Source organism: Borostomias antarcticus (genome assembly GCF_949987555.1).
Source record: "Borostomias antarcticus genome assembly, chromosome: 11".
Classification (NCBI taxonomy): domain Eukaryota; kingdom Metazoa; phylum Chordata; class Actinopteri; order Stomiiformes; family Stomiidae; genus Borostomias; species Borostomias antarcticus.
Window position 1 is genome coordinate 23,124,504 of NC_140244.1, and position 17,968 is coordinate 23,142,471.

A 17,968-nucleotide genomic window follows, 5' to 3' on the forward strand; every position below is an offset into this window, starting at 1 on the left:
ATGATGGTTATGATCCATTCAGTCTGGGTAATAAAAGTCATCCAGAAGAGGCTTTGAGGAAGAAATCATCAAATGCAGTCAGACTCTGTAGCAGGCTACAGTATGACCAATGAGTCGTTGATCACTGTTGTCACTGATGTCCCTATTACTGCCGTTGGAATCCGAGTTCTCTAGTAGAGAAGCTCCATCCAGGACATTCTTTTTCATTGTTCAAATTGATATGGGCATGCGCAGTGGTTAAATATTCGGACTTTGCCCAATGCGCAACGACTCCATTCCACAGTCTGCCTAGGCTTCCCTCTGTCAACCTCGCATCTCTCAGGACATCGCGTCTGCTGTATCTGATTTACAACAACTTGACCATGAGTGGAGATCATGCTCATAAAGACTCTCAGGTAGCATACTTGTTGAAAACGGCTTATTTTGCTCTGTCATATCAAATAGGGCGTAATTTCTCTACTGACAATTAGTGACACTGACTGACTGAAAAATAGCGTGAATGATTGAATAGATGATCAGTAAATAAGTTTGTCATTTCAGGCGCAACTTTGTTTTACAACAATCGCTGTGATATGTCTAGATCTGTGACATGTTTTCCAGTTGAAACTTGATAATTGCCTAGATACCGGCATATACGAAATAAAAATATCTAATGTATGTATGTTCATATTTTGTAGGTCAATTCTGGATCTAGAGACAATGGTAAGTCCATTGGTAAAATCCTTTTTCCACATCTATGTTTTGCTTGCTTTCCACTTGCAATCTTGACTCGTCTAGCCTACTCTTAGTTTTTAAAGGACAGAAATGGCGTCCCAGAGACTAAGTCCCTTCTCCTCCACTCTCTTGCGGCTATTGTTCAAAAAGAGGGCCTAGAAATTATATTTAGAATCAATTGTATTTGGATCTAATGGGAAATTGTGGTAGTGCTTTACATTCTGTCTCTCAGAAATACATTCGTTTTATGATATGCATGTGCAATAATGCCTAATTTTGCAGCCGAAAGTAGCAAAATGGGGGTTGAGGACTTAGTCTCTGCGCCATTTTATTTTCCCCTGTCTGGCAGCCAGAGTGCCGATCTGTGAAAGAACAGTTAGCCGTGTTATGGAGGCGAAAGCTGGGAGCTTATCGCATCTCCCAACCATGGAGCCAAGGCGTCCCTCTGACCATAGCCTTAGGCTACTTCTTTTTATTTAGGCTGCCAGCAATGAAGGCATCTTGAAAATGATATTGCTGAAATTACTTTGGGTTTTGGTGGAAGAACTTATATGTCATAGCTTTGGAAATGGGATATGTTATCTTTCAACATTTTAATATGAATAAGTACTTGACAGTTATGACAAGTTAATAGGAATCTCACACCCAGATCACTTTTGGATATGCAATAATAATGCACCTGAAGAGTGTGATGGTGGTGATTCCCATGTGAATGTCATGCCTGGGTCTGTGTTATTGTTACTTATAATAATACTGTTTAACTTCCATGATATCATGGTGATCAAGAAAGACCAGGCTACTACAGTAGATACAATGTAATCCACTGCTAGTGCACCTAAAGAAGTTGAATAAAACTTGACCAACAGTGTATTAAAATAAAAGCACATATTCAAAATTTGAATATGTGCTTTTATTTTAATACACTGTTGGTCAAGTTTTATGCAAGTTTTATGCAGTTTATGAAGTTTTATTGCAAAATGCAAAAGATATGTATCCAGACACATACATTTAATGTATGTGTCTGGATACATATCTTTTGCATTTTGCCCAAATCAAATAATTAAACCTCAAAATGTAACCCACTGTCTCTAGGCCCAGTTGCCTCGGAGATGATGATTATATATATATATATATATGATAGATACTTTATTGATCCTCAGGGGAATTCTTTCAATTCTTTCAATTGTTGTGTTACAGCAGTGAGGACAAAGGCACAAAGGACTAAATACTAATTAACAGTGGGCACACAAAATGTATTAAAAAATACAATAAGGATGTAATATATACATATATAGAGTGCAATACACTAAACACCAGTAAGTGTTTACCTGTAGATAACTACCTATTGTGCAAAAATATGCCGAGGATGTGCTACAGTGGCGAGTAAGGAGCGTGTCCATGTTGATAAATAAATGAAGTAAACAGTCTTGCCCAAAGAGCCTTACAGTAGCACCCTCCAAGCTGGCTCGGGGGCTGCATTGAGCAGCCTAATGGCGGCTGGTAGGAAGGACCAACGGAAGCACTTTGTTGATCTATCTTTGTTGATATTACACAAACAGGCAGGCATGGACAGTTTGAGCATACATGCGGAGGCAGGGCAGAAGCAGATCTCTCATGCGTGGTTCTGATAACAGATATGGGCAGCTCCATTGCCGGAAAGAAGAGGCCCACACCCCACAGATGTCTTTGCCCCCCACCCCCCCCTCCCCACCCCACCCTCCTTCCCTCTGAGCTAGCCCCCACCCTTCCCAGCCAGACAGGTAGGGAGAGAGGCTGGGTTGTGTCCTGCCTGTCAATTGTCCCAGTAGGTCATACAGGCATGTAGAAACATAGAATCATCTTGGGTAACAATGTAATGATAACATGGTGAGCTCATTTCTAGTTCAAAACATGCTGTGTTCTCAAAATTTCAATTGAATGGTTGCTTTATTTTTAACTCACTCCCAGTGGGCAAAGAAGTGGTTTTCATTCTACGGCTTTGCCCACAGTACATCAACCACTGGTAGTGTGACACCCAAGACAAGGGGAACCTACAGTATACACTCTGGTGACAACAAAATCTCAAACTCTGAGCTGTCCTCGGATTTCACAGTGGGTCAGAGTTACAGTTGTTCCATTGAATGAAAAACAACTACTTTTGTCACAGATACTCACAGACACAAGGACAAGTACAGAGACAAGGAACACAGACACAAAGACCACAAGAAAGACAAGGAGCGAGAGAAATCCAAGCACAGCAACAGGTATGTCCCGCCCCCCTCTCCCCTCTGTTGTCTCCTTCTTGTCTTCTGGTTACACTGGTTGAAGTCATGTCAAATCATGTCACCGTCCTGTCCATCTCAATGTGTCGTTTTCAGCATGTCTTGCCCTCTCTGTCCTTGTGACTCATGTCTGTGGTCGTCTCCGTGTGAGAGCTCTAACTGGACGGGCACATAAACCCCAGACGCACTGGAAGAGTCTGACGCTAGCGTTTTGAAGTACACCAATTGTTTTAAATGGCCGATCACGCACCAAAAGCGTTTTGAGGCGAGTCAAACTGCCTTGACGCTTCTACTCCGATCTTGTTTACATTTTGGAGCGTCAAATGGGGACTAATCAGTCTAAATTAAATCAGCTCCCTATCAAAGCTGACGCCTGCAGTGCACCATAGGAGCGTCGAATGAGGCGAGTCAAATGAAGAACATCAATTGACTCTTCCAGTGTGTTCTGGGCTTAAGGAGGAGGATTGGCAGTTTGGGTCAGTGTACTGGGGCCTGGCGTAGTCGTCCTGGTCAGGAGAGCTCACATTCTGTTGAGCCGTGGAGAGAAACGGAACGTGAGCCCATGTGATCAGGACGGCTACGCCAGGCGAAGTGTATTGAGTTCAAGGGCGCACATTTCTTGCTGTATTGTTGTACTCACAACAACAACTCAGACGTGGCCATTACTGCAGCACACACTCTTGTGCGCTGCCAAAGCTTCCACTTATTGAGTGGCAGACTGATTCAGTTATGAGAACAACAAATACACTCAGGTCCATAAATATTTGGACATTGAGACAGTTCTCATCATTTTGGCTCTGTACACCACCACCATGGATTTTAAATGAAACAATCAAGATGTGCTGTTCAGACTTTCAGCTTTAATTTGAGGGTATTTACATCCAAATCAGGCAAACGGTGTAGGAATTACAAACAATTTTATATGTGGTTCCTCCCTTTTTAAGGGACCAAAAGTAATTGGACTGTTGGCTGCTCAGCTGTTTCATGGCCAAGTGTGTGTTATTCTCTCGTTATTTCATTTACAAGGAGCAGATAAACGGTCTAGAGTTCATTTGAAGTGTGGTACTTGCATTTGGAATCTGTTGCTGTCAACTCTCAATAAGAAATCCATAGAGTTGTCACTATCAGTGAAGCAAGCCATCATTAGATTGAAAAACCATACATTGAATGTGCACACTCATACATTCTTAAAAAGAAACAACATACTGGTGAGCTCAGCAACACCCAAAGACCTGGAAGACCACAGAAAACAACTGTGTTGGTTGACAGAATAATTATTTCCCTGGTGAAGAAAGACCCCTTCGCAACAGCTGGCCAGATCAGTAACACTCCACAGGAGGTAGGAGTATCTGTGTCAAAGTCAACTATCAATAGAAGACTTCACTAAAGTAAATACAGAGGGTTCACCGCATGATGTAAACCATTGGTTAGCCACAAAATCAGGAAGACCAGATTAGAGTTCGCCAAAACACATCTAAAAAAAGTCTGTACCGTTTTAGAACAACATCCTATGGAGAGATGAGACAGAGTTAAACTTGTACCAGAATGATAGGAGGGGAAGGGAAGGACCTGCTGATGATCCAAAACATACTGTACCACCTCATCAGTGAAGCATGATGAAAACATACTGTACCACCTCATCAGTGAAGCATGATGAAAACATACTGTACCACCTCATCAGTGAAGCATGATGAAAACGTACTGTACCACCTCATCAGTGAAGCATGATGGTGGTTTCTATTTTTTATTTTTTTATTTAACCTTTAAAATTTAACCAGATAAAATCAATTGAGAACCAATTCTCATTTACAATGATGACCTGGCCAAGAGGCCCCTGTACAAATAATACACAAGGTCAACACAGAACAATGCATACAATACATGAGAACAGCAAAGGCGTGAAGATAAGTGGTAGTGTTATGGCATGGGCATGTATGCCTGCCAATGGAACTGATTCCCTTGTATTTATTGATGATGTGAATGCTGACAAAAGCAGCAGGATGAATTCTGAAGTGTTTCGGGCAATACTATCTGCTCATATTCAGCCAAATGCTTCAGAACTCATTGGATGGCGCTTCACAGAGCCGATGGACAATGATCCGAGGAGGAGTTTTTCAAGACAAAGAAGTAGAATGTTCTGCAATGTCCAAGTCAATCACCTGACCTGAATCTAATTGAGCATGCATTTCACTTGCTGAAGACAAAACTGAAGGGACACTGCTCAAAGAACAAGCAGGAAGTGAGGACAGTTGCAGTAGAGGCCTGGCAGAGCATCACCAGGGACAAAATCTGCCATCTGGTGATGTCTATGGGCTCCAGACTTCAGGCTGTCAATGACCGCAAAGGATTTGCAACCAAATATCAAAAATGACACTTTGATTTATGATTGTTAGTTTGTCCAATTACTGTACTTTTGGCTCCTTAAAAAGGGGTTACCACATATACAATTTGTTGTAATTCCTACACCGTTCGCCTGATTTGTTTGTAAACACCCTCAAATTAAAGCTGAAAGTCTGTTCTTAAAGCACAAACTGTATTGAATATTTCATTTCAAATCCATTGTGGTGGTGTACAGAGACAAATGGTGAAAATTGTGTCAATGTCCATAGATTTATGGACCTGTCTGTAAGTATTTGTTTTAAATCTTTTCTTTATTTTTTTGCTGAATTACCTCCATCTCCCCCATCCTCCAAACAGCCATTATCTAATCATGATAGCCTGGTTTTCTGTATGCATTTTATAACACCTTAAAAAAACGAAAAGGTAACACTTTACAATAAGGGTACATTAATAAGCATTAGTTAATGCATTATTAAGCATTAAGTAACAGTTAACTAATGTCTCTATTAACCATTTACTAATGTTATTTATGTTAACCAAGGTTAACTCACCTAACCCTAACCCTAATCCTAACCTTAACTAAGGTATTAATTAACATTAGTAACCTAACCTAACCCTAAATAAGCATTAGTTAACAGTTAACTAATGTTTTTTGTGACCCTTATTGTAAAGTGTGACCAACGAAAAAGACATGATTCACAGCAAGTTGAGTGCGTGATTTGTTTCTGTTTGATATCATGAATGTCCGTTTGTGCCTCGGTTCTCTGTTGACTACTGGAGCCGAACCCTTTGTGTCTGTGTGTCTGTGCGCTCTGTCTGACCCTTGACCTCTCCCGTCTGACCTCCCTCTCTGCTGCCCGTCTGGCAGTGACCACAGAGAGCACACGGACAAGAAACACAGAGACAAAGAGAGAGAGCGGCCCAAGCACAGTGACAGCAGCTCAGACAGACACCGGGAGAAGCACAAGGACAAGGACAAAGACAAGAGGAGGGAAGAGAAGGTCGGTCCGCCCCCGTCTGAAGGGTCGACTGATGACGAGTGTGATGATAGAGGAGAGAACACTTCCCACGTTTCCTAGTGATTCTGTACCCGCTCATGAGACTCTCCTCTGTTTCCTACAGGTTAAGTCCGTCCATGCTGATGGCAAAGCTAAAAAGGAGAAAGAAAACGGTTATTCCAGGTAAACAGGAACACGTCGGCGTGTTCTCATGTCCCGTTGGTTTTATATGGTATTTGAACACAGAGTGTGAGAAGAGCCACTGTGGTTGTTTTGGTGTGTCAACCCAGGGAGATGTGTGCCAGCCCCAGCCCCCCCGGTGTGAAGAGTGAGCCCGAGGACGACAATGGCCTCTACCCCTCCCCCAAACACAACAAGCCCCCTAAGAGAGAACACAGTCAGGAGGAAGAGTGAGTCACCGCACCACAAGCTGTGCTTCTTTATTGGTATCGTAGCTTTGTTCAAACAGGTGAATTATCTGTTGAATTAGACTCAAGGTGAAGTGAACACCACGATCCAGAGTTTACATTTACATTACAATTTAGTCATTGAGCAACCAACAACCAACTGTACATCTCAGTCATCATCAGTAAAGCTTTCTTTAAGAACAAGTAACACCAGCAGTCAGCTATTTGTATTGTCCTTGTTTTCTTTATTTATTGTATTTGATTGATACACAATACAATGTTCAAGACAGTATTCAATAAAACCGTAAAAGTTTATCTGATCTTTAGAGGAACATTGTGGCCAAGCAAGAGGTTGTTACTGTAGGTTAGCTAGTGACTGCTTGGTCAAGCCCAGGAAGACTGTGTAGAAACTAGTCTTGGGTCAGATTAGTCTTGCAACAGATTAGATAAGTATTAGATACGCATTGGATTAACTCCAGAATTTTCACTTTTGGGGTTGGTTCTGTTGGTTTCTTTGTGGGTAAACCTAATCAGCCTGAATGAGTTACATTACAGGTACCTGTGTTTAACACTAATTTATTACACGGCTCTCTGAAATACTACATTCTGATTGGACAATTGCACATTCTACCAGTTAATTATTTCTCGATAATTCACCGGCTAAGAGCAATATTCACCATTGCTAAGGGTAACACATTACATGTCTATGGCCGACAGTTGAAAGTTGTCTGAAATGTGAATATTCTAAACAATAACGGTTTGGCTGTTGTAGCCGATAGGCTACGTTAAATCTCAGAAAACGTCTGTTGCCCAAGCACACAGAACTATTTTGCTGGTGAAATAAAAAGTATAGTATTATTAGTATTAATGTTGTTGGTAAGTAGTCGTATAATAAGCGATCCCGCTTATGGCCAGCCGGTGATTATCGAAAAAGAAGAGCCCTTCAGTGCATTAAAAACCTGAACGCACTGTCAGGCTCTTCTTTTTCAATAATCACCAGCTGGCCATACGTTATCCCTTACCTGTTCTGTACGTTATCCCTTACCTGTTCTGTCAATATCCCTCACCTGTTCCATTTTTAGCTGCCACCAGCAGCTCTATAGCTCCCTCTGTCAGTCGGTCAGTTGGTCCACAACTGGATAACTCAAAAAGTCGAAATAACTCGAAATTTCCATGCTGCAACTAGAGACCATGAATAAATATGCCAGAAATAATTACCATAATTCGCTATAGTAACCGATTCAAAACACCCATTACAAAATGCTGGCTTTTCCATGCCGTTTTACGAAAATGTATGAAACTTGACACCCATATGTCTTTCCTCATGGGGAACAAATTTACCAGAAGAACCCAAAAGGTTCACCATGATGGATTTTTCTGCAGGTTGAAAATTTGGCAAAACATACAAAGTAACTCCTCATAAACCGTAAGTCTGATTGGTCTGAAATTTCACATAGACGTGTATGGAGCATGTCTCCTTATAAGTTGTTAACAGCTAAGAGATCCAATCCAAGATGGCAGAGAAATTGGCATAAAATTGGATACAATTTTCATGGGTAGCTTACTACCATGTTGTACCATTTCAAAGCCTTTGCAAATATCTCAAAAAACAAGGAAATGGCAGGCATTTTAAATTTAACAATTTTGGCAAATTGTGAAGCTAATGCTAATGCTAATATGGCACTTTAAAACTAATCTTCTGATGGAACACTGAACCAGATTCAGTCGCCATCGCACATGTGTAATCTCAGATATTCTCTCCATCAGGGGTGTAAAGGACAAGTTTTGTTAAAAATCATATAATTTGTGGCGTTATAAAGTTACACTTTATGCTAATAATTTGACAATTTTTACCATAAACCAATCTCTCCCACTATTCTTTTTATCTGTGACTAGCAGCTCTATTGCTTGACCTCTTGGTTGGTTAGTTGCTTGGTTGGTTCACAAAAATTGAGTCTGGTTGTAGGTGCACATGCACATAGTCATATGTGGTCGCAGCTATTGCAAATTCACGCATGTTAAGTCCTTATTCAGCAGTGACAATCAATCAGCTCTGTAGTCACTGTTCTCTCCTTCACAGTTAAGTAGCAGGTTTAAAACAGTGGAGATGCCGGGGATCGAACCCGGGGCCTCATACATGCAAAGCATGCGCTCTACCACTGAGCTACATCCCCAGGCCTTCTTGGCTCTTGTTGAGCAGGCCTATCTCCTTTCACGGCAGTGCGACAGAGCCCTTAATTTCCTGTCTATTCAAAGGTTGACTCTGAGACCAACTGAAACGTTCTCTATAAGAACAAGTGAAAAACAGCAGTCACATTGATACAACAAGAGTAACTTTAATCCCACACTCTTTTATGTATTTATGTTTAGATGTGAATACAAGTCCAAAAAGATCAAGACAGAGAACGGCAAGAAGGCTAAAAAGAGAAAACAGGAATATGATGAAGAGGAGGAGGAGGAGGAGGAGGTAAGTAAGTAGTTAAACATCTGGGTTTACTACATAAACTCTGTATAGACATACTCTCCTCTCCATCTGCACTCCACCATGTCCTTGTCTGTGTGTTATTAGGACATTAAACCCAAAAAGAAGATGAAAGACAAGAAAGCAGCGGATGGCAAAAAGGCCAAGAAGGAGCCAGAGGAGAAGTGGAAATGGTGAGTAGTCATTCTCACGCAGACACAGAGGCCGTCGTGCGTCGCCCTGCTGGTCAGGTAGGAGGTACAGTGGTACTCTAGCACACTTAGGCTCAGGCTGAAAACAATACACCCTCTGCACACTAGCTAACAGAGTCTGCTGTATTCTTTAGTAGATGTAAACCTTAAAGGGCCACTTTACTCAAAATATTTTTTACTGTATGTTTTTCATCAATCCATCATGCATATGATGTAAAATAATATTATTTTGTGAGTTATTTGATAAATAAAGGCATATCTGTAACCCAAAAAAGTGTGACGGTAACATATTTGTTCATTTGCATGTAATTAGAAGTTGCAGAAACTCTTATCAGGTTCTTACCCACCAAATAATGCTGGCTGGAGGCCATGATTGACACTTACACAACCTGGCTGCCTCGCTGTTCAGGTGGGAGGAGGAGAGGTATACTGACGGCTCCAAATGGCGCTTCCTGGAGCACAAGGGTCCTGTTTTTGCCCCCCCATACGAACCTCTACCCAACCACGTCAAGTTCTACTATGATGGTGAGTCACTGCGTGTGTGTGTGTGTGTATGTGTGTGTGTGTGTGTTGTTCTGATACAATCATTTGCTGAATAATAATCCTCCTTCCCTTTTTTCTCTCTCCCCCTCTCCTCCCCCTCCCCTCTCTCTCTCTCCCTCTCTCCCTCTCTCCCACCCTCTCTCTCTCTCCCTCTCTCTCTCTCTCCCTCTCTCTCTCTCTCCCTCTCTCTCTCTCTCTCTCTCCATCTCTCCCTCTCTCTCTCTTCTCCGTAGGTAAGCCTTTCAAACTGGGTGCCCCTGCTGAGGAGGTGGCGACGTTCTTTGCTAAGATGCTGGATCACGAGTACACGACCAAGGACATGTTTAGGAAGAACTTCTATAAGGACTGGAGGAAGGTGAGTACAGATATAAGGCCAGGCTCACATATGTACATCCAAGCTAGAGGGCTACTGCAGGCAAACGCCGTGTTCATGTGGTGGTGTTGGAATCATCGTAAATAGGAGTTCCTGACAGAGAAGTGTCACTTGAATGACCATCCAAATTTACACTAATTGACAGGGAATCATACTGTTAGTTTAGTTTAGTTTAGATCAGGACAGTGCATATTGATGAACGTGTAAAAAAACATGTAAATATGCCAGATTGTAGCCCGGAGGCTAGTTTCCATCTGGAGTCCATTAGGCAGATTGATGTTACAAAACAAGTTACAAGAGGTACATATATAAAACACAGACACAGTACAATATATAAAACATAGAAAAATGTCATGCAGTTAGACGTGTACGCATTTTTGGTTGGCTTTAAGCCACACCTTTAGATGCCCCTTAAAGGTGGCAAGAGTGGGGCAATCCCTTATAAATAGGGGGAGGCGTTTCCAGATTGCAGACCCCTTGTAAGATACTGATCCTATGCATTTGCTTTCCAGGTTTTGACCACATGAACCCAACACCTTGTGATGTCACAAATGGGAAATAGTTCATACAAGCACATTACAGTAGCAAAAGTACAACAATGTCTTTGCACTTTCACAGGAAATGACATCGGAGGAGAAGTCAAAGATCACAGACATTAATAAGTGCAACTTTACTGAGATGAGTGACTACTTCAAGGCCCAATCAGAAGCCAGGAAACAGATGTCCAAAGAGGAGAAACTGGTGAGTACAGAAATAAACACACACAAAGAGAATACGCCTTTCTATACACATGTAGCGCAATACACATACATGTAGGTGTACTGTGAAACGTGGAGTACTGTAACTGGTGAAACTCACTCCTCAAAGGAGCACTGACAGTCCCTCCACGAGGGACGTCCCTATTGGCGCAACTGTCAGCCTCACAAGCAGGAGAGCGCGTCGAATGTGGGTTCGAATCCCGCCCTGGGCAAGCCCTTAACATGGGTCGAACTGTTGAAAACAACACTGATGACAGTATGATGGTTACATAGGTACATCACACTACATACATATGTGTATTTACTAATTGATACCGCAAAAGATGCTTTTCTCAACGTAGGGGCATGGTTTAAAAGCATCTATAGATAATGTTACTGTGGAGTTGAACGAGCATGTCTGACAAGATGTTTCCAACCTTGTTAGAAAATCAAAGAGGAGAACGAGAGGATCCTCCAGGAGTACGGCTTCTGCATCATGGACAACCACAAGGAGCGAATCGGAAACTTCCGCATCGAGCCGCCCGGCCTGTTCAGGGGGCGCGGCGACCACCCTAAGATGGGCATGCTGAAACGACGCATCCGCCCCCAAGACATCATCATCAACTGCAGCAAGTGAGTGACCTCACCTTAGTTGTCGTCATCCTCATCATCATCATCATCATCAGTGCTTCGTCAGGCATTGGCATCACCATTCTTGTAGTGGTAGCGCATCAGTACGGCATAAAGAATATGGGGTGTGTAGTGCTCAGTTCCAACCACCAGGGGGCCCTGTATACCATTGTATGTAGTGGAGGAGCTCCTCATGACCCTGACAGGTGTGCTGGTGGGGAGAGAAACGCTCTGCATGTTTATGGGTGTGAACGTCTCGGTGAGAAGAGGACATGCCATTAGACAGAGTGCATGCTCTTAGGACGTTGTTTAAGGGTCATATATCCTCCTTACGTCAATCATCTACAGTATGTTTCTAATGTGTTTCAAGTGGTTGTATCTTACTTGCTGGTGGGAGTGTGTGTGTGTGTGTGTGTGTGTGTGTGTGTGCATGCGTGTGTGTGTGTGTGCGTGTGTGTGTGTGTGTGTGTGTGTGTTTCTCCCAAATAGCCCCTCCCCTCCCCATATTTTCCCCCACTGAATACATTGTTGTGTCCACCCCCCCTCCTCCTCCTCCCCCCTCCCCCCCCCCCCCCCTCCTCCTCCCCCAGACTGTGTTTTTGTCTCCACCTCCTCTCCACCCTCTCTCCACCTCCTCTCTGCTGTGTTGTGATTGCCTGGGCTATTTTTAGCCTATGTCTAGCCTTGTTGTCCTGCCCTGTCCTGGTTTTTGTGCGTGCGTGTGTGTGTGTGTGCGTGTGTGTGTTTGTGTGTGTGTGCGCATGTGTGTGCGTACATGTGTGTGCGTGCATGTGTGTTTGTGTGTGTGCGTGTGTGTGTGCGTGCGTGCGTGTGTTTGTGTGCGTGTGTGTTTGTGTGCGTGCATGTGTGTGTGTGTGTGTGTGCGCGTGCGTGTGTGTGTTTGTGTGCGCGTGTGTGTGCGTGCGTGTCTGTGTGCGCATGTGTGTGCGTGCATGTGTGTGTGCGCGGTGTGCGTGTGTATGTGCATAAAACGTTTGTGCGTTAGTGGGTTGTTTACCAGAGGTCACAAGATCTGTGTGTTTGTGAATACTTGTGTGTGTGTGTGTGTTTGTATGTGTGTGTGTGTGCATGTGTGTGTGTGTGTGTGTGGTGGCTCTGATAATGCTGTATGGCTGTTGTTTATATTAAAGGTATGATTCTTGGCAGTTGTCCAGTGTGTGTGTGTGTGTGTGTGTGTGTGTGTGTGTGTGTTGTAATTTGTGGAACAATAACAACAGTCAGTAAGGACAGGCTGGCCCCTGCCTCTCTCTTCCCCAGCTCCTCTCCCAGCTGGGCTGTGTGCTGTTATTGTGCTCGTCTCCTCACGGAGGACAGGCCATCACTAACACACACCCTAATATCGCTGTTCTGCTGCGCCTACACTGACCACCTACATTGACCTCTGCTCCATCTGCTACCCGCCCCAAAGTCCAGCAGAGAGTGTCTTCTGTTAAAAACCTGTCAGCATTCAGATGTGTCCTTAAAATATATCAACTTCTTTCCTCATGTTCCTCCTCCTCGCTCCTAGGGACTCGAAGCACCCTAAGCCGCCCCCGGGGACTCGCTGGAAGGAGGTCCGCCATGACAACAAGGTGACGTGGCTGGTGTCGTGGACGGAGAACATCCAGGGCTCTATCAAGTACATCATGTTGAACCCCAGCTCCAGGATCAAGGTAAACCCTTGACCTTTAACCTCTAACACTCTTATCTAATGCTGCATTCCACTTGTATCAGAAACATCCCGAGTTTGATTAAAATCGCCATGAAAATGTCAGCTGAACTATTTTACTCGGGATAAAAAGTCAACCCCGACCTCGGCGAGGTCAGTGTAAATCAAGATGGCTGCTCCACGCATCAACAATGAGTGAACGCTGTAATAAGACTGTTTATTAGCGCTTCTGTATTTTTTCGGTCTCATTAAATCAGTGGTACTGTACACACAGTGCTGTCTAACGTCTATCAGTGGCCAATGTTGCAACGGTGTTCGTATGCGCAAAATAGCGCATTGTACGCTGTTATCAACATATCCATATATAGCGTGTACATAATCCATCCAAACCGGTACCTATCCTACCTTACCCTATCTTTATGCTGTATATAAATGGTGCTTATATATAAATGGTACTTATTGTGTTATTTATGTGTAACTTTTAGTTTGAGTATTGGAGTTTATCTGTATTGAGCATAATATTGGAGTCGGCAGCAACGTGTCACTGTGACTGAACACTGTACATTACATGTGACAAATGAAGGAAATTTTCATCTTAAATCTTCAATCTTGGTATTGATAACAATGGATAACTTGGCTAGGCTAGAACTACAAAGATGGTGCAAAAGTGGTTTCTTCGCGTTTTTTCGCGTTTTGTTTCTAAAACGGGGTATGGCGTCATCCTGGGCGCTAAATCCCAACCTCCGATAAAACTGGAATGCAGCATAAACCTTTAACCCAGCTACGGGCTCAAGGTAAACATGACCTTTCACCTTAACCCTCTCATGCTCTTACCTACAGTAAACCTTTAACCCAGCTACAGGACCAAGGGTAGACTTATTGGCAATACTTTGTGTGTGTGTGTGTATGTGTGCGCGTGTGTGTGTGCGCGTGTGCTTGTGTGTGTGTATGTGTGCGCACGTGTGTTTGTGTGTGTGTGTGTGTGTGTGTGTGTACAGGGGGAGAAGGACTGGCAGAAGTATGAGACAGCGCGGCGGCTGAAGAAGTGTGTGGACCGTCTGAGGGCCCAGTACCGGGACGACTGGAAGTCCAAAGAGATGAGGATCAGACAGAGAGCCGTGGCCCTCTACTTCATAGACAAGGTGAGGGGGGGGGGTGTACTTCATAGACAAGGTGAGGGGGGGGGTGTACTTCATAGACAAGGTGAGGGGGGGGGGGGTCTACTTCATAGACAAGGTGAGGGGGGGGTCTACTTCATAGACAAGGTGAGGGGGGGGGGTCTACTTCATAGACAAGGTGAGGGGGGGGGGTCTACTTCATAGACAAGGTGAGGGGGGGGGGGGGGGTCTACTTCATAGACAAGGTGAGGGGGGGGGGGGTCTACTTCATAGACAAGGTGAGGGGGGGGGGGGGTCTACTTCAAAGACAAGGTGAGGGGGGGGGTCTACTTCATAGACAAGGTGAGGGGGGGTCTACTTTATAGACAAGGTGAGGGGGGGTCTACTTCATAGACAAGGTGAGGGGGGGGGGGTCTACTTTATAGACAAGGTGAGGGGGGGGGGCTCTACTTCATAGACAAGGTGAGGGGGGGGGGGCTCTACTTCATAGACAAGGTGAGGGGGGGGGGGGGGTCTACTTCATAGACAAGGTGAGGGGGGGGGGGGGTCTACTTCATAGACAAGGTGAGGGGGGGGGTCTACTTCATAGACAAGGTGAGGGGGGGGGTCTACTTCATAGACAAGGTGAGGGGGGGGGGGGTCTACTTCATAGACAAGGGGAGAAGGGGGAGGGGTCTACTTCATAGACAAGGTGAGGGGGGGGGGTCTACTTCATAGACAAGGTGAGGGGGGGGGTCTACTTCATAGACAAGGTGAGGGGGGGCTCTACTTTATGAGACCGAGCACAGTCAGTGGTAGGACTTTGGAACATCCGCGCCAGGCGGCCGCCTGTGGAACTGATCCTAGGTCAGCACTACTTTGAGACATTTGACTAATACCTGGGCCTGGTCCTCAGTAGCTAAGGAATGTATGTATTATGTAGCATTTGTTTGAGTTCACACAATTCTCTACCGTACACAGTATGCATGACGTTTTCTTGAAAGAGTGTGTGATTCGTGCCCCCCCCCCCCAGCTGGCCCTGAGGGCGGGGAACGAGAAGGAGGAGGGCGAGACGGCCGACACGGTGGGCTGCTGCTCCCTGAGGGTGGAGCACATCAAGCTGTACGCCAAGCTGGAGGAGCAGGAGTACGTGGTGGAGTTCGACTTCCTGGGAAAAGACTCCATCCGCTACTACAACAAGATCCCCGTGGAGAAGAGGGTGAGTGGGGAAGGGGGGGGGGGGGGGTAGCCTGGTATGACCATCCCGATCTAGCGAGCTCACTGCTTCGCTCCGCAATATCGGTCTGGCCTTCGCCCCGTAGAGAGCGACTATGTGGGCGGGGGTACTTGCCTTGACAGACAAACACCTTCAGCCAATGAGCGTTCAGCAAACTTTTGCAAAATCCAGTTGGAAGAACGGCAAAAACGTATTTTCCACTGAGAAACTCTGCTAGTGCATACTCTTGTTCTTGTTTAAGTGTTGTGATTAAGTCTATCTCTGCAATAACTGCACTTATAGCTGCGTTTATTCTTCTAAAGTTAACGTTACCACTCGTTGCTTCGGGAGCCGCCATGTTTGTTTAGCGAGCGGCAGGGACACGAACCAATCAGGGGCTGCTTTCCACTGTGGGTGGGGGGGGGGGGGGGTGAAGAGGAGGTGAAGGAGCAGATGGGGGTGTGTGTGGACGAAAGGAGGCTGAGGGAAGCTGGTGTTGGTCCAGTATGGATGATAGCCTGTGATGTCGTGTTTTCCGTTCGATCAGTCATGAGTGAGCGTTTGATAAATGTGACGGGGCCAAGCGTTGATTAGTATGTCAAAACTGAGGGGTTGTGTGTGTGTGTGTGTGTGTGTGTGTGTGTGTGTGTGCGTGTGTGTGTGTGTGCGTGTGCGTGTGTGTGTGTGAGGGGGAGGATGTTTGCACAGACAGGTGATCTAGGCCCTGAAGGCTTTCCGTCAGTTCTGCCTCTGGGGGAGGTCTGTTTCCTGCTATTACTGGCACAGAAACACACACACACACACATATCCACACACACACACACACACACACACACACACACACACACACACACACATATCCACAGACAGGACATCTCTGCCTCTCTCACCCTCACAAACTCTCTCGACCACTCTTGCACACATACCTTCATGTGCACTCCAACACACACCACACACACACACACACACACACACACACACACACACACACACACACACACACACACACACACCTGCCCTGCTATCTGTGCCAGGGAGGAGATGACTCTGACCTGGCAGTGCTCTCTCAGAGCAGCCTTGAATGCCCCTGCTAGGGAAGTACAAGAAACATGCAAGGAATTGACTTTTCTTCCTTGTTTTCCAGGTGTTTAAGAACCTCCAGCTGTTCCTGGAGAATAAGCAGCCTGAGGATGATCTCTTTGATAGACTCAATGTAAGCAACGTGCCATTCGAGGATACACATACACACACGCACACACACACACACACACACACACACACACACACACAGACATGTTTAGTTCAGTCAGTAGAACGTGAGACTCTTAATCTCAGGGTCGTAGGTTCGAGCCCCACGTTGGACTAAGCTAAGCATTTCATTGTACAGTAGAACCTCAGAGATTTGAAAAGTCATAAGTCATAAAAATCATAAGTCGCCATCAAATTGAACATTTTACTGTAACACAAGCTTTAACGTGACCTTTATTTTGAAATCCCTTGAAAGAAAGCTACTGGACATGAGTTCCATGAGACTAGGTTCTCGGTCACTGTTGTAAAGCAACTCACGTGTCCTAATTTGAACCCGTAAACATGTCTAAACTACAGCTATTCACAGATTTAGTCAGTGAGCGATTAGCAGCGGCAGCTTCCATTCCATGTTTTCAGTGAGTGAAAGTGAGCGTGTTCACTTCTGGGACATTTGTTTATGACTTAACTACACTGTATTGTAGTAGTTGGTCATTTGATTGCAATTTTGCATTGCATTTGAAGAGTTCATTTGAAAAAACAACAAAATCTCTGTTTTGATCAATTTTGATAAATATTTTTTTTCAATCAGATATCAATATCAAATACCAATCAAACTGCAGTTGGGTTGTTTTGATTAAGTAAATAACTCTTCTTTACTTAATCAAAACAACCCAGCTGCAAATTTGATTGATATTTAATAGAAAAAATGCATTAAAAAAAAAAATTTTTTTGCAAATGAAGTCTTTATTTCTGATTGTTATAGAATGTATTTATTGATTTATTAAAATAAATATTATATTTTGTAAATCTGTAAGTATTTTGACGTCACTGTCAGAGTGACAAACATTTCAGAGATCCAAAGGACCCTCGTTCCCATTGGGTCCGGATCTCTGACGTTCTACTGTACATGGTACCTGTATAATGTACTGTACATGTGCCAAATAAATCACATTATTATTATTATAGAACCTCAACTCGGGTTTCAAGAAATCAACTGCCTTCAATTGTGTCTGTTCCTATGCATCTCCATTTGATCCTCCTTCATGCTGTCTCTCTGTCTGT

The 17,968-nt window shown here is 44.3% G+C and overlaps 1 protein-coding gene across 1 annotated transcript in view; it reads left to right on the forward strand.

Moving 5' to 3' along the window:
* Positions 1–297: 297 nt before the first annotated feature.
* Positions 298–17,968, forward strand: part of top1b (DNA topoisomerase Ib) — a 23,520-nt gene continuing 5,849 nt past the window's right edge. The window contains exons 1-16 of the mRNA XM_084446013.1: positions 298–395; positions 678–702; positions 2,861–2,957; positions 6,184–6,316; positions 6,438–6,496; positions 6,604–6,723; positions 9,091–9,187; positions 9,290–9,375; positions 9,803–9,918; positions 10,170–10,291; positions 10,928–11,050; positions 11,492–11,679; positions 13,205–13,349; positions 14,344–14,487; positions 15,476–15,661; positions 16,803–16,871. Of these exons, the coding sequence (XP_084302139.1) occupies positions 363–395; positions 678–702; positions 2,861–2,957; positions 6,184–6,316; positions 6,438–6,496; positions 6,604–6,723; positions 9,091–9,187; positions 9,290–9,375; positions 9,803–9,918; positions 10,170–10,291; positions 10,928–11,050; positions 11,492–11,679; positions 13,205–13,349; positions 14,344–14,487; positions 15,476–15,661; positions 16,803–16,871 (1,743 nt within the window). The 5' untranslated portion in view covers positions 298–362. The remainder of the gene's footprint in view (positions 396–677; positions 703–2,860; positions 2,958–6,183; positions 6,317–6,437; positions 6,497–6,603; positions 6,724–9,090; positions 9,188–9,289; positions 9,376–9,802; positions 9,919–10,169; positions 10,292–10,927; positions 11,051–11,491; positions 11,680–13,204; positions 13,350–14,343; positions 14,488–15,475; positions 15,662–16,802; positions 16,872–17,968) is intronic.